The 17,176-nt window shown below is 43.4% G+C and overlaps 1 protein-coding gene across 2 annotated transcripts in view; it reads left to right on the top strand.

The window, feature by feature from the left end:
- Nucleotides 1-1,397: 1,397 nt before the first annotated feature.
- The window catches only part of snap47 (synaptosome associated protein 47), a 69,034-nt gene continuing 53,255 nt past the window's right edge, over nt 1,398-17,176 (top strand). The window contains exons 1-2 of one of the 2 annotated variants that reach the window (XM_043687926.2): nt 1,398-1,495; nt 10,519-11,079. In XM_043687926.2, coding sequence (XP_043543861.2) covers nt 10,580-11,079 — 500 coding nt within the window. In that variant the 5' untranslated portion in view covers nt 1,398-1,495; nt 10,519-10,579. Of the gene's footprint in view, nt 1,496-6,934; nt 6,995-10,518; nt 11,080-17,176 lie in introns of those variants that run through there. The other variant, XM_087986605.1, reaches the window with a different exon arrangement.

Genomic DNA, 17,176 nt, shown 5'->3' with positions numbered 1-17,176 from the left:
ATTTAAGGTCAGGGTGGAATGTGTTGGTGAAGTTGATGAATTGCTCAACCTCCTCGCGGGAGCACGAGGTGGCGCCAATGCAGTCATCAATGTAGCGGAGAAAGAGGTGGGGAGTGGTGCCAGTGTAATTACGGAAGATCAACTGTTCTACGTAGCCAACAAAGAGACAGGCATAGCTGGGGCCCATACGTGTGACCATGGCTACCCCTTGGTCTGGAGGAAGTGGGAGGATTCAAAGGAGAAATTGTTAAGGGTGAGATAGGAAGATAGGAAAGGGCGGACCACTGTGTGATTGACATGAGATTGGGAGGGGTGGGGTCAGAGTGTGATTGACAGGATATTGGAAGGGGCGGGGACATTGTGTGATTGACTGGATATTGGAAGGGGCGGAGACATTGTGTGATTGACTGGTGTTAGGATGGGGCGGGGTCAATGTGTGATTGACAGGAATTGGGAAGTGACGGAGTTAGTTTGTGATTGACAGGAGATGGGTGTGGGGAACGTGAGAACTGCAAATGCTGGAAATCAGAGTCTGGAGTGTGGTGCTGGAAAAACACCTCAGGGCAGGCCGCAGCTGAGGAGCAGGAGAATCGTCGTTTCAGGAATATGCCCTTCATCTGGAATGGGGGGAGGAGGATAAGTGATTGACAAGAGCTGGGAGGGGCATGGCCTGTGTTGTTCGGAGATGGGAAGGGGCGGAGCCGGTGATTGATTGACAAGAGATAGGAAGGGGCGGGGTCAGTAAATGAGTGGCAGTGGATGGGATGGGGCGAGTTCTGAATGATTGACAGGAGCTCGGTGGTGGGCAGGGCCTGTCGATGGGAAGGATCAGGGTCTGTGGTATTGTCCGCGATGAGAAGGGGCGGGGTCAGTGAATGATTGACAGGAGATGGGAAGGGGCGGGGTCGGTATGTGATTGACAGGAGACAGGAAGGGGCGTGGTCTGTGCCGTTGTCCGCGTTGGGAAGGGGCTGGGTCAATGAATGATTGACAGGAGATGGGGAGGGGCGTGGTCGGTAGTGATTGACAGGAGACGGGGAGGGGCGTGGTCTGTGGTGTTGCCCGCGGTGGGAAGGGGCGGGGGTCGGCACGTGATTGACAGGGTGTGGGAAGGGGCGTGGTTTGAGGTGTTGTCCGCGATGGGAAGGGCTGGGTCAGTGAATGATTGACAGGAGACTGGAAGGGGCGGGGTCAATGAATGATTGACAGGATACGGGACAGGGCGGGGTCAATGAATGATTGACAGGAGACTGGAAGGGGCGGGGTCAATGAATGATTGACGGGATACGGGACAGGGCGGGGTCAATGAATGATTGACAGGAGACGGGAAGGGGCGGGGTCAGTGAGTGACAGTGTCGTTCAGGAGGCAGCTTGAGAAAGGTCGGCGGGAGGTGGAGCTTTGCTGAGAGACAGATCTTGAGTGGAGTTAGCGAGCTCTTGGTTAGCTGCCCGGAGAGATGGAAAGGGCCTGAGACTGGGGAACAGAAGCAACGGCGTGAGTATTTGCAGACAGCGAGGGCCTGGCCTCCGGGCCACAGTCCTGTGAGGGAGCAAGAGTGTTTGGGGCACAGAGAGAAGGGACCCCAGGCTGCCAGGTTCTGCAGAGTGAGAGGGAATCTCCCGGGAGAAATCTTGCAGGAGAAAGCAGGTTATTTGAGGGAGATATTGCAGGAGGTAAATCCCCCAGGAGAGAAATATCTTGAGTTAAGTCTTTACAGGTTAATACCATTTCATGAGAGAAATCCTGCAGGAGAGACCAGATCCAGGGCCAAGTACATATTGCCCGAAAGAATGTCCAGACATTAATCCTGCGGCAGTGCGAGACGTTAGCAGCTTGGAGTGGAGAAGGTTGCTGGCTGATAGAGTAAAATAGAATAGCTCTTGATATGGGGAACAGAGAAAAAAATAAGCAGGAAATATGGTGATAGAAGTACGCTGGATATAGAGCAAATTAAAAGAGCGACATAGATGAGTCACCCGAAAGTAGAGGGAAAATAAAAAAAAAACTAGCGCCACAGTAAAACCGCTGGGAATATGCAGAAGAAAACAAGCAATGTAATGCACAATGTGCAAAGAATTATAGAAAGGGAAAATTAGTTGGAAATAAAACACAAGTTAGTCGAACAGAGATGCTCACAGGGTAGCAGACTGAAAGATGTAAGGAGTTTTACTTGCAAAGAGGTGTTCTCTTACAGACTATGAAGTTCCAAAGAAATTGCAGCAAACTTGCAGGTGGTGAAGCAGCCAAATGGTCTGTTAGTCTTCATAGCAAAAGGGTTTTAGTCCAGGAGCAGGGATATCTTGCTACTGTTGTACCGAATCTTGGTGAGTCCTGGAGTATTGTGTGCAGTTCTAGTCTCCTTGCCTGAAGAAGGATGCTTTGGCTGTGGAGGGAGTGCAATGAAGGTTTACCAGATTGATTCCTGGGATGAAAAGACTGATGTATGAAGAGACACAGAATTCAATTATCGAGTCATATAGCACGGAAACAGAGCCTTAAGCCCAACGTTCATGCTGACCAGGTTTCTGAAACTGAACTAGTTCCATTTGCCTGCATTTGACCCATATCCCTCTAACCCTTTTTTATCCATGTACCTGGCCAAATAACTTTTAACTCATTCCTGAAGAAGGGCTTATGCCCGAAACGTCGATTCTCCTGTTTCGTGGATGCTGCCTGACCTGCGCTTTTCCAGCAACACATTTTCAGCAAATAACTTTTAAGTCTTGTAATTGCACTTTCCTCTATTACTTCCTCTGTCAGCTCATTCCATATATGCACCTCCCTCTGCATGAAGAGGATTCCCCTCAGCTCCCTTTCAAACCTTTCCTTTCTCAATTGAAACTCATGCCCTCTAGTTTTGGACTCGCCTAGCCTGGGGAAAAGATACTGGTAATTCATCATGCCCTCATGACATTATAAAGATCTATAAGGTCACCCCTTAACCTTCTACACTCCTGGGAGGAAAAAAACATTCCTCTCCTTATAATTCAAGCCCTCCAGTCTCAGTAACATCCTTGTAAATCTTGTATGGAACCTTTCCAGTTTAATAGTATTCTTCCTAAAGCAAGGTAACCAGAATTGTATGCAGTACTGCAAAAGTGGCCTGACCAATGCCTTGCACTGCTGTTACATGATGTCTCAACTCCAACACTGTCTTCTGACCATTGAAGGCAAGTATGCCAAATGCCTTCGTCACTATCCTGTCTACCTGTGATGCCACTTTCAAGGAACTATAGACTTGCACCCCTATGTGTCTCTGTTTGATAAAATCCATAGGACCCTACTATTAACTGTGTAATTCCTGCTTTGCTTTGCCTTTCCAAAATGCAACAACCTCGTATTTATCTAAATTAAAATCCATCTGTCATTCTTTGGTCCAGTGACCCAGTTGATCAAGATCCCATTGTAATCTTAGATAGTTAAAAATCACACAACACCAGGTTATAGTCCAACAAGTTTAATTGGAAGCACACTAGCTTTCAGAGCGACGCTCCTTCATTAGGTGATTGTGTCACCTGATGAAGGAGCGTCGCTCCAAAAGCTAGTGTGCTTCCAATTAAACCTGTTGGACTATAACCTGGTGTTGTGTGATTTTTAACTTTGTACACCCCAGTCCAACACCGGCATCTCCGAATCATTAATCTTAGATAACCTTCTTCGCTGTCCACTCTACTACTAATTTTGGTGTCATCGACAAACTTACTAACCATGCTTCTATTGGGGAAATCATTTACTTAAATAATGAACAACAGTAGACTCAACATTAATCCTTGAGCCACACCACTGGTCACAGGCCTCCAGTCTGAACAACAACCCCCTATCAACACCCTCTGTCTCTCACCATTAAGCCAATTTTGTATCTAATTAGCTAGCTCTCCCTGGATCTCGTGTGGTCTAACCTTAGCAACCAGTCTACCATGCAAAACTTTGTCGAAGGCCTTGCTAAAGTTCATGTAGACAATGTCTACCCCGCTGCCTTCATCTATCATCTTGGTCACCTCTTCAAAAACCTCCATCAAGTTTGTGAAATGATTTCCCACACACAAAGCCATGCTGACTATCCCTTATTGGTCCTTTTCTTTCCAACTGCATATAGTTCATGTCTCTCAGAATGCCTTCCAACAACTTACCCACTAGTGACATCATTGAGGAGAAAGTGAGGTCTGCAGATGCTGGAGATCAGAGCTGAAAATGTGTTGCTGGAAAAGGGCTGAAGAAGGGCTTATGCCCGAAACGTCGATTCTCCTGTTCCCTGGATGCTGCCTGACCTGCTGCGCTTTTCCAGCAACACATTTTCAGCACTAGTGACATCAGGCTCACTTCTATAGTTCCTTGCAGCCTTTCTTAAATAATTCACATTATCTATCTCCAGCACCTTCTGCAATGTGGACTGTGTTCAACTACTTTTCATCATTTTATATAAATGATTTGGATGGGAGCATAAGAGGTGCAGTTAGTAAGCTTGCAGATGACACCAAAATTGGAGGTGTAGTGGGCAGCAAAGAAGGTTACCTCAGATTAAAACTGGATCTCGATCAAATGGGCCAATGGGCTGAGAAGTGGCAGATGGAATTTAATTTGGATAAATGTGAAGTGCTGCATTTTGGGAAAGCAAATCTTAGCAGGACTTATATGCTTAATGGTAAGGTCCTAGAGAGTGTTGCTGAACAAAGAGACCTTGGAGTGCAGGTTCATAGCTCCTTGAAAATGGAGTCGCAGGTAGATAGGATAGTAAAGAAGGCGTTTGGTATGCTTTCCTTTTATTGGTCAGAGTATTGAGTGCAGGAGTTGGGAGGTAATGTTGAGGCTGTACAGGGCATTGGTTAGGCCACTGTTGGAATATTGCGTGCAATTCTGGTCTCCTTCCTATCGGAAGGATGTTGAGAAACTTGAAAGGGTTCAGAAAAGATTTACAAGGATGTTGCCAGGGTTGGAGGATTTGAGCTATAGGGAGAGGTTGAACAGGCTGGGGCTGTTTTCCCTGGAGCATTGGAGACTGAGGGGTGACCTTATAGAGGTTTATCATGAGGGGCATGAATAGGTTAAATAAATAGGATATCATGGGGTGGAGGAGTCTGGAACTAGAGGGCATAGTTTTAGGTGAGAGGGGAAAGATATAAAAGAGACCTAAGGGGCAACGTTTTCATGCAGAGGGTGGCACATGTATGGAGTGAGCTGCCATAGGAAGTGGTGGAGGCTAGTACAATTGCAACATTTAAAAGGCATCTGGATGGGTATATGAATATGAATAGGAATTGGAGGGATATGGGCCGGGTGCTGGCAGGTGGGACTAGATTGGTTTGGGGTATCTGGTTGGCATAGACGAGTTGGACTGAAGGGTCTGTTTCCATGATGTACATCTCTATGACTCTAAGACATCACTATTTACTTTCCTGAGTTCCCTAGCTTCCATGTCTTTCTTCACAGTAAATGCTGAATTGTTTGTTTAGGATCTCCCTCCATACATCGATGGCCTGTTGATTTTAAGGGGCCTTATTCGCTCTCTTTTGCCCTTAATATACTTGTGGAATCTCTTTACAATCTACTAAAGCTCTCTCATGTACTCTCTTTGCCCTCCTGATTTCCCTCTTAAGTGTACACCTCCAATACTCCGCAAGGGATTCACTTGATTCCAGCTGTCTATACCTGGCATGTGCTTCCTCCTCCTTCTTGACAGGGCCTCAATATTTTTATTTATGCAGTATTCTCTCTTCCTGCCAGCCTTACCCTTCACACTAACAGGAACATGCTGTCTCTGAATTCTTGTTATCTCAGTTTCTAAAGCATCCCATCTCCAAACAGCCTTCCCCAACCAACTTTTGAAAGTTCCTGTCTCATACCATCAACATCGGCCTTACCCAATTTAGAACTTCAACTTGTAGACCAGGCCTATCCTTTTCCTTAACTATTTTAAAACTATTAGAATTATGGTCACCGATCCCAAAGTGCACCCCCACTAGTACCTCACTCACTTGCTCTCTTATTTCCCAAGAGGAGGTCAAGTTTTGCCCCTTCTCTAGTAGGGCCATCTACATATTGGTTAAGGTTATGTTTGCTGGAGTTCAGAAGAATGAGAGAATTTCAGAGATACCTGTAAAATTATATGAGGACAATACAAGGTAAATACAGAAAGGATGTTCTTTATAACTCGGGAGTCTGGAACCAAGGGTCATACTTTAAAGACAAGGGGTAGGCCATTTAGGACTGAAACAAAGGAAAATTTTCACCTAGAGGGTGGTGAATCTGTGGAAATCTCTGACACAGAAAGTGGTTGAGGCCAAAACATTGAACATTCTCAGGAAGGATTTAAATATAGTTCTTAGGGCTAAAGGGATTAAATGGTATGGGGAGAAAGGAGGAACAGGATACTGAGGCCTGGTGTCTCAGTGGTTAGCACTGCTGCCTCACAGCACCAGGGACCTGGGTTCGATTCCAGCCTCTGTCTTTGTGGAGTTTGCACATTCGCCTCATGTCTGTTTTCCTCCGGGTGCTCCGGTTTCTACCCACAATCCAAAGATGTGAAGGTTAGGTGAATTAGTCAGGGATAAATGTAGGGGATTTGGGTTTGGGTGGGATATTCTTCAGAGGGTCGGTGTGGGCTTGCTGAGCTGAAGGGCCTGTTTCCACACTGTAGGGATTCTATTTTATGAGTTAGATGTTGAGCCATGACCATATTAAATGTCGCAGAGGTGTGAAGGGCTCGAATGGCCTACTCTTGCTCCTATTCCCTGTTTCTATAGGGATCTCAACAATAACATGTGCTGTATGTAGATGTACATGACCACATCAGTGTAATTGCCAGGGAGCTACTGAGGTAGAAAAGTATGAAACTGTATTAAGATAAGCAAATTAATTTCATATTTGCAGTACCAAAGAAAGAGGAGAGAAAAAGAGGCTAAATCCTTGTGAACTGATTTCTGGTATTTTCATTAAAGATTCAGACTTACTGGATTGAAGTGGAACAGAGGAAAAAGTTTTAAGAGAGCTGCGTTGGTGAGGAGGATTGTTAAATAAAACAAATGATGTGTAAAGCTAATTTCTCACTGATTTATTTGTTTATGGTTAACACTTAAATACTATGAGCCGTGATGAAATTGTTAGAGGTCTTGCTTGTGGGTCACGGGGTTTCCGGTTCAAAGTCAAACTGTCGGGTGAGAATAAAAATAAAACCTGTAGCCTCAGAGCACTCAGCAAGGTCTATATTGTCAGATGTCTTGTTTTTTGCATGAGATGCTAAACAGAAGCCCATCTGCCTGCTGGGTGGTTATAAAAATTCCTATGACCCTGTTCAAAGAGAATAGTGGTGTGCTGGTCAATATTTATCCCTGGATCAAATCACAAAAAAAGATCATCATGTCATCACTTTATGGGAACTGGCTTGCTTCTTCGTTACCTGCATTACATCTATGACTACAACTTTGAAAGTTCTAGATTGTTTGATTGTAAAGTGCTTTGAGATGTCCAATGATAATGAAGCACCATGTATATCCACAAAATTTCTCTGTTCAATGCTGGATGATGATGTTTAATGGTTCCTTCAGTATTGCTTCGATCTTCTTCAAACTCACAGGGAAAAAGAACAGTTTGAAAAGAAATTTACTTAAATAAGAGCACATTGGTCACACTGCATGTACACTTTGAAGTGCACAAGATAAATCAAGCCAAGAAGTCTCATTCACCAGTAATTTTTTCCCCTTCTGGGCCTCCACCATCATCATCCTGATGTCCAAAATACTGACCTGTGAGCTTACAGTCAGAACAAATTACTGTAAAATCTTCATGCTTTGTTCCTCTCCAAAGGCCTTCAGTGTGTGCCCCCTCAAGGTTTTGGCCATCTTTCCTGGAATACCTTGTTGAAATTCCTCCGGTCAGGTTTCTACTCCTGCCACAGCATGTCCAATTGGTTGGCCACAGGACCACATCTGAACTACATATGACTTCGGAGCCAAACCAATGTGATTGATTCTTAAGTGCCCTCTGGGCATTTAGGGATGGGCAATAAATGCTGCATGGCCAGTGATGTCCTCATAGAGATATACAAGCATGGAAACAGACCCTTTGGTCAACTCATCTATGCCAAGCAGATATCCCAAACTAATCTAGTCCCACTTGCCAGCAACCAGCCCATATCCCTCCAAACCCTTCCTATTCATATGCCCATCCAGATGCCTTTTAAATGTTGCAATTGTACCAGCCTCCACCACTTCCTCTGGCAGCTCATTCCATATGTGTACCATCCTCTGTGTGGAAAAAGTTGTCCCTTAGTTTTCTTTTATACCTTTCCCCTCTCATCCTAAACCTATGCCCTCTAGTTCTGGACTCCCCCACCCCAGGAAAATGACTTTGTCTATTTACCCTATCCATGCCCTTCATGATTTTATAAACCTCTATCAGGTCACCCCTCAGCCTCCGACGCTCCAGGGAAAACAGCCCCAGCCTATTCAACCTCTCCCTATAGCTCAAATCTGCCAACCCAGGCAACATCCTTGTAAATCTTTTCTGAACCCTTTCAAGTTTCACAATATCCTTCCAACATGAAGGAGACCAGAATTGCCGCAATATTCTAACAGTGGCCTAACCAATGTACTGTACAGCTGCAACATGACTTCCCAACTCCTGTACTCAATACTCTGCCCAATAAAGGAAAGCATACGAAACGCCTTCTTCACTATCCTGAGAACCTGCACTTCAAGGTCTCTTTGTTCAGCAACATTCCCTCGGACCTTACCATTAAGTGTATAAGTCCTGCTAAGGTTTGCTTTCCCATAATGCAACACCTCGCATTTATCTGAATTAAACTCCATCTGCCACTCCTCAGCCCATTGGCCTACCTGATCAAGATCCTGTTATAATCTGAGGTAACCACCTTCGCTGTCCACTATACCTCCAATTTATTCATCCTGTGAATGAATAAAAAAAAGGAAATTGTTGTTTGTAAAACAGAGGTGAGCAATAGAAATGATTGTAAGGGTTAGGAGAAGGATTTTCAGAGATTTAATGAAGTTTTCAAGGTATGAAGGAACTTAACTGAGACAATGCGTTTAAAACCAAATATTTTATATGTGAGATAAATAGGTTGGTTAGTAAGACAGGAGCTTAAGTGGGATATTTTCACCCAAAAAGTACTTCGATAATGCAGTAGTTCACAAACACAATCTATTCCAACTTGCAAAACATTTCAGGGAACATCTCTGAGATGTATGCGCTAAACAACCCCACCGTCCTGTGGCTGACCGATTCAACTCCTCCTCCCACTCCACCAAAGACATGCAAGTCCTGGGCTGTCTCTACCACCAAATCCAAGCCATCCGATGACTGGAGGAAGAACGCCTCATCATCTGTTTTGGGGCCCTTCAACCAAACAGCATCAATGTTGACTTCACTAGTTTCCTTATCTCCCCTCCCTCACCTCATCCCAGATCCAACCCTCCAACTCGACACCGCTCTCTTGAACTGTCCTACCTGTCCATCTTTCTCCCCACCTATCTGCTCTGCCCTACCCCGGACCTATCACTATCACCCCCCATCTGAATCTACCTATTGCCTTCCCAGTTACCTTCCTCCCCCATCCCCACCCTCCTGTTTATCTCTCAGCACCCCCTTCTCCTCCCGCCACCACATTCCTCATGAAGTACTTATGACTGAAATGCCGACTCTCCTGCTCCTCAGATGCTGCCTGACCTGTTGTGCTTTCCCAGTGCCACATGTTTCAACTTTGATCCCCAGCATTGGCAGTCTTCGCCTCCTCCTATATTTATGTAGTGCACTGTCTAACCATATAAATTAGACAGAAATTGGCATAGAGCCAAGAAGTAATTACTTGCAGTGATGGTTAAGAGTTTGAATCTCAACAGTTGAGTGAAAGTGGAGAGGTTTTGGGAAGTAATTCTGTTCTCGGTGCGCTATCACCAATAATGAGTTGAAGGGAAGAGGAAATACACAAGCACCAACTGTGTTGAAGGAAATTAGATTAAGTGATGGGGTGCTGGAGAAACTTGAAGATTGTTAGAAACCACCATTGAAATGGGCAGAACAAAAAAGCTTGGGCTTCTTTAGAAATATTTTGATGGGAAGGGCATTGAAAGACTTTGTGAAAAGGTGAAGCAGAGTTTTCAAAATGTTTGAGTTAGTTTTTTGGTGTTGCTAAAAATGTTTGATTTGTAATTGTTTTTGTAATTGTAAATGGTTTCCAACTCCCACAAGAAAGGGGTCACTCAGGTTACTAGAAGATGCTGATTTATTTTGTGGGCCTCTTTGAATTGACATATGACCTGATATTGGAGCAATTAAATTTAATTATTTAAATTATAGTAGACTGCTTTCTGCGCTAGAAAAAAATCTCACCCCAAAAATTCCCGATAAAATTATTTTTTAAGGGAGAATTTGTGTAATCGTTTTAATCAATTCTTCTTTATCAGGCTTCTGCTGTAAATGTTTTGCCTTTTAAAGGTATCTATGATTTCTTCTGCTGAACCCAAACTAAACTTCTCTCCTTCACTTGCCAAATGTGTCCCTAGGTATCCATCTATTTATCAACATACACACTTACACCACCTGGGAGATAGGAGAGCTGCTGTGATGAATAAAGACTTGTGCATCCATTCCTGGCCTGGTTCATACTATCTTGACAGTGAGAAACGATGGGTTTATGGCAAACTATCGCTTACACCAGGCCAATTGGCATTTACATCTGACAAAGAGGGGCTTACGCTGACCAGCTTCAAGCTCTCTGCCATCACCAGCATCAAGAAGGAAGCATCCAGCTTCATATTCAGCTCACTCACCGTGCTGGTAAATGGCAACGAGAAGCACTGGTTCAGTTCGCTGCAGCCCAATCGGACAGTGGTATTTAACATCATCGAGCACTTCTGGCAAGCACAGTTGCTTTCATCCGATGGGGTGGAAGTAGAGGCCAGCCCTGATCGCACATCCAAGGGGAAACAGCTTATTCACTTGGCTTCCAGCTCTCACCAACGTTTGGAAGACACAGCCAAAGTACTGCATCATCAGGGAGAGCAGTTTGATCGCATCATGAAAGGGCTGGACAAGATAGAGTCAGACATGGATGTGGCAAACAGGTATTGGAGCCATGTGGGTCTTATTTTGTGAGTTTTAAAAGAAAAAGGAGGCAGCAAACTTCAGGAAAGGTGAGCCAAGAAAGCAGTGCAATATCCACTGTGACACACATGACATAAAAGGGAACAGGTTTGTCCCACGTGCTAATGTATAGAGTATATGTCTCTGCATATGCTCCCACAAGCATACAAACTGTACTATGCCAGGTAAGAGAAAAAAGTTGCTTACCCATTTTCTTAATTATGTCCCAGAATAAAATCTTCTCCTGGGTTACTTCCAACTGACAATTATTTTGCTTTATTAACATATTTCTGCCATTATCAATCTGCTTAGCTATTCTTCACCTCCAGCTTTGATTATGCTTTCCCACTCTGGCCATTCCCCAGGTATGGTCTTCATTTAGCTCCCTCATACTCCAGTCTGTACCCCTTGTACTTTGTTGCTTCACAGTTGGTTGATTTTATCCATTGGATCTAACTTGTCCACATCCAGAACCATCTGACATCTTCCTCCTTTGCTAAAACGCATTCATATTCCAGGTTCCTCTTGGATAACAAACATAACCATATCTATCTCTTAGATGAACAAAGGGTTGGAGGAAACTATGGATTCATTCATTCTGCCCCTCTCTGTTGTTTGTCACAATGCAAATATTCTCCATCGCAACTAGAAACCCTGCAATCTTGGAGGAATAAAAACAGACTAAAATCTCAGTTTAATTGGGGGGACAAATAGATGGACAGTTCTTTTTTCAACTATTGAGGCATTCAGGACTGTGACCTTGATGGACATTACCAGATTCCTATGAGTTATACCTTCTGATCTCCACCTAGCAAGAAGCAATTCTGATTCCCCAAGTTCAGCGATTCAGTTGCACCACACAAGCTCTATTTGTTGATTTATTCATTCACAGGCTATGGGTCTTGTTAAATAGTGGCTGTTACCTTTAATTGGCCATTGAATTGAGTGGCTTCCTGGGCAGTTACAGAGGACATTTAGGAATCAAATGTAAGCCAGACTAGGTGAGGGTGGCAGATTTCCAGAATGTAGTGATATATTTTATCTGACACTAGTTTCATGGCACTGTCGCTGACAAAGGCTTTACATTCCAGATTCCTTTTATTGAATTCAAATGCTCCCAACTATGGAGGTGGGGTTTTAGCTTCAGTCTCTGGATTACGAGTCTAGTAACATCATCATTATCCCATTCTCACCCTTACAACATAAATATACTATTTTCTAGGAAGGAAAATAATCTTTTGTGTCAGATTTCCAGACATCTGCAGTATTTCATTCACTAAACATTAACTATGTTCAGATCTTGTATAACCTAAGATTGTGGCCATTATTCCCCCCAGCCCCTTAACTGTTTTTTTCCTTACTTCTGAAATGTACAATCTCTTTGAGAATTCTGTGTCACTTCAGTTTGGATCCTATGAATTTCCCAGTCCTTGTGCTTCACTGCTGTCACCTAGACCTTCACCTGATTTGGCCATACATTCTTGATTTCCTTCTCTACTTTCCTTCCCCTTCCCAATGTCTCTAGAATCGTAGAATCCCTATAGTTTGGAAGCAGGCCATTTGACCCATCAAATCCACACTGGCCTAACGAGCATCCCGCTCATCCAATCTCTGTAACTCTGCATTTCCCATGGCTAATGCACCTAGCCGCCTCATCCCTGGATACTTTGGGCAATTTTTGGCATGGCCAATCCACTTAACTTGCACATAGAGTCATAGAGATGTACAGCATGGAAACAGACCCTTCAGTCCAACCCGTCCATGCCGACCAGATAACCCAACCCAATCCAGTTCCACCTGCCAGCACCTGGCCCACATCCCTCCAAACCCTTCCTATTCATATACCCATCCAAATGCCTCTTAACTGTTGTAATTGTACCAGCCTCCACCACTTCATCTGGCAGCTCATTCCATACACGTAACACCCTCTTTGTGGAAAAAGTTGCCCCTTAGGTCTCTTTTATATCTTTCCCCTCTCACCTATGCCCTCTAATTCTGGACTCCCTGACCCCAGGGAAAAGACTTTGCCTATTTACCCTATCCATGCCCCTCATAATTTTGTAGACCTCTATAAGGTCACCCCTCTGTAAGACGAAACCGGAGCACCCATAGGAAACCCACTCAGTCAGGGGGAGAATGTACAAACTCCACACCGACAGTTGCCTGAGGTGCTGTCAGGCAGGGCTGACCACTGAGCCACCGTGTCGCCCTAAAACCAGCCTTTTCGGTCAAACTTTCAGTCGGCCTCCTCATATCTCCTCCACTTGTTCAGTGTCAACATTGTTCAGTTATCCTCCTCAGAAAACTGCCCAAGTTGTTTCAATCTGATGCTATATTGATCCAGTTATTGTCTGGTACCGAACAGATTGTATTTTGTTTTGTGTTGACTCCTGCAATTTCACAGTGCACATTAGAATTAAAAAGAAACTGTTTACTGCACATCAATATGTGTGCAACCTGGTATGTGAACAGAGGAATGATGTTTATATTAGAATGGAAGAGCTGGTTGCCAGAGGTAGAAGGTTCAAATTTGCATTCCTAGATAAAATCCTTGAGGGTGGGTTGAATACTTTCACTAGTTGGCTGATGTTTGCAGCCAATAAACAAAATTGCTTTTCCATTGAGAATGCATTTTTATGTTTTCATTTGCCTGTGAACCTTTTGGGACAATGAGATTCTGAAGCAGTAACCTATGCATGAAGAAAGCTGGGTCTAGATGTAATAGAAATTCCCCAGTGATGGAATATCATCAGAGATCCTGGAATAGCAGCTGTGCAATTTCAAAACAGCCCCTTGTTTGTGCTCTTTCATATACTTTATGTATTGCAAAACTTACAAATGAATGGAAGTCAAGATTGTGCATTTCATTTTATTCCACTATACTTCATTTAATTTTAATATTTCATGTCTTTAATGATTTGTATAACTTTCTATTTGCACATATTTGCCTTGAGCTAATTATATCATATTTAAGGGCTGGTTCACACTTTGCTTATAGACCTCTAAATGTTTTCAGCCCTCTGGCCACACTTCACGTATAAACTCAGATTCTGAGAGCATGCTTTTCATAGACTTTGGAAAACTTTGTGGCGTGATGAAAATGGTGGCTAAGATATAGCTTCAGGATTTATATTTCTCTGGGTTTCTTATTTTCACCAGTTTAAGGGTGCACACTAGTTTAGATTGCAATCCCACACCTTGCACTCCCAATCTCGCTAGCTCAATAGCAGGGGAAAGACAGCTCCTTGTCCTCTATAGTTTTCATGGAGTCAGGCCAGCGTTTAAAGGATTTGTGATTCATGGCACCTCGGAGGTTGTGAACCATGGTTGGCCTCAGAGAAAAGTATCCTTGCCCTCTATGTCCCCAACCAACCCCTAGAGCTATTCCATTTCCATTCAACAATTATACACTTTTTATATAGCAACTATGGACCCCATAGGGACAATAGGATTAGATTCCCTACAGTATGTAAACAGGCCCTTCGACCCAACAGGTCCACACCAACCCTCCAAAGAGCATCCTACCCAGACCCATTCCCCGACATTTACCCCTGACACTATGTCAATTTAGCATGGCCAATTCACCTGACCTGCACATCTTTGGATTGTGGGAGGAAACCGGAGCACCGGGAGGAAACCCATGCAGACACAGGGAGAATGTGCAAACTCCACACAGACAGTCGCCCGAGACTGGAATTGAACCCGGGTCCCTGGTGCTGTGAAGCAGCAGTGCTAAACACTGAGCCACCGTGCCACCCCATGTTCTTGAATAAAGCATGTTGGGCTTCTAGAGGGTGAAAATGTGGAGTTAATAGAAGATATTAAAGAGATGACAGATGTACTGAATTCATTATAGAGCAAAGTCCAACTTTGGCACTGGTCCCCAGATGTTAGTAAGAAGTAAGCAGGTTTGACAGGGCTGACTTTGCTGTGATCCATCTGGTTTTGTTTCTTCCTCTCACTTTGTAGTTGGTTTTGTATGATTTGAGCTGTTTCAGAGACCATTTAAGAATTGCTGACATTACTGTGGGTCGGGAGTCACACAAAGGCCCCAAAACAGATGGATTTTTACAACAATCATGATTGTTTCATAGTTGCCATTAAATTTGCTTTTAATTCCATATTTAATAATTGATTTCAAATTTCACCATCTTCTTTGGCATTTGAACCCGTTACCCTAAACATTAGCCTGGTCTTCTGGGTTAGAATGGTGCTGGATAAGCACAGCAGTTCAGGCAGTATCCGAGGAGCAGGAAAATCGACGTTTCGGGCAAAAGCCTTCATCAGGAAGGGCCTCATTCCTGATGAAGGGATTTAGCCCGAAACGTTGATTTTCCTGCTCCTTGGATGCTGCTTGAACTGCTGTGCTTATCCAGCACCACTCTAATCTTGACTCTGATCTCCAGCATCTGCAGTACTCACTTGCACCTGATCTTCTGGGTTACCAGTCCAATTTATTATGATCTCAGACTACACTGCCAAATTTGTTAGAATCTGGCTTAGACCAGTAACTTTTTTTTGAAACATACACAAAGTATCATATCTTCAGGTACTAACTATAAAACTAAAACCACTCGAGGACTAAAAGATTTCATGGTTTTCAACACTAAGCAATAAACTTTACTAGTTAAAAAGTTAAAACAGTAATATAGTATGCAATCTAACATCCAGCGTTAACCTGAAGTCAATATAGTTTACAGACACACTGTGATTAAACTCCACGAAGTACATCAAGTTGCATATGTGGATCAGACACATCCCATGGATTTCTCAGGAACCTTCAACCCCTCCCCTACCCTTCAGATGTTAGGATAGTGTGGGTCATGAAATATTATTGAAATTTTACAAGAGTTTCTTGTCCTTCTCTTTTGCAGACTTAGCTTTGGAAATCCCTCAAAAGCCAGTCTGTTGTGCTTATGCTCTGGTAGTTCATTTTCCTGAGCCTCTGCTCTTCTAAATTCTGGGCTCCACAACTGCACTCCACTTAATCACAGGTACAACTCTGGCTTTTCACAGACCATGAGTTTCACCAAGCCTGTACTTAGTTTTTCCCTCATCTTTAAATTTACTCTGCTATACCAATCAAATTCTGCTTGTGAGCTTTTCAACTCCTACTTTCAGCTGCACTGAAATATTAATTTCTCCACACAAGGCCATTACGGTTTATGAATTTCTATTGAATACTAACTGTATAGCGGAATCCAACTGACCCTTGGACCTCTGTCTTAGCCCCAACAATACAGAGCCAGTGGCTTTTGAAACAGCACTTTTCTGCATAGACCCTGTTTTTGGCTCTGTCTGTAACTATTGCTGTTCAGTGACGCTGAAACTGCTGTTCAGTGAACATTCAGCTGTTTTCAGTGAACTACTGAAATCTTGTAACAAGCCTGTCCCTATTGCTGTGCAAAACTGAATATTGCAACCATCAAAGGAACTCAAATGTAACTAAGAGAAAGACCAAGTTTTCTGAATGTTACAATTTTCACAGATACTGCTTATACAGAAACTAATGGTTTCAAAAATGGATTTCATCACAGGTGATATCAACACGCCAACAGCTGCTCTCAGTATCAACATGTATTTACTATGCATTATCTTTGCTGAGTCCAGATATTCATTAAGGCATTGAAACTGCTTTATCCTAGAGAGGACATTGTTTCTTTTATAACTCTGGCATCTGATCCACTGTGAATTTCATGATGTTTATTTACACAAGGTAAAGTGGTTTCAAGTGCTTATATCTTGCGATAGATACTTTAAAGGGTCAGGATGATTGACACTTTTGTTGGACTTTGGTAATAGATACGTTTAACACATCCTGTTGTCACTATAAGGTTCATTTGTTTCAAACAGAGTGTATAGTGATTGAAGCGGGTTGGTTAGGCCAGTTGGCTGGACAGCTGATTTGCAATGCAGAGTGATACCAACATAGAATATAGAACAATACAGCACAAGAATAGGTCCTTTGGCCCACCATGTCTGAGCTAACCATGATGCTCTTCTAAACTAATTGTGTCTGTTTGCATGTGGTCCAAATATCTGTACTGCCTGCCTATTCATGAACCTATTGAAATGCAT

Source organism: Chiloscyllium plagiosum, unplaced genomic scaffold (genome assembly GCF_037043375.1).
Source record: "Chiloscyllium plagiosum isolate Xiang-an unplaced genomic scaffold, Cpla_swu_hap1 HiC_scaffold_4, whole genome shotgun sequence".
NCBI lineage: Eukaryota > Metazoa > Chordata > Chondrichthyes > Orectolobiformes > Hemiscylliidae > Chiloscyllium > Chiloscyllium plagiosum.
This window is presented reverse-complemented; position numbering and strand designations above follow the sequence as displayed.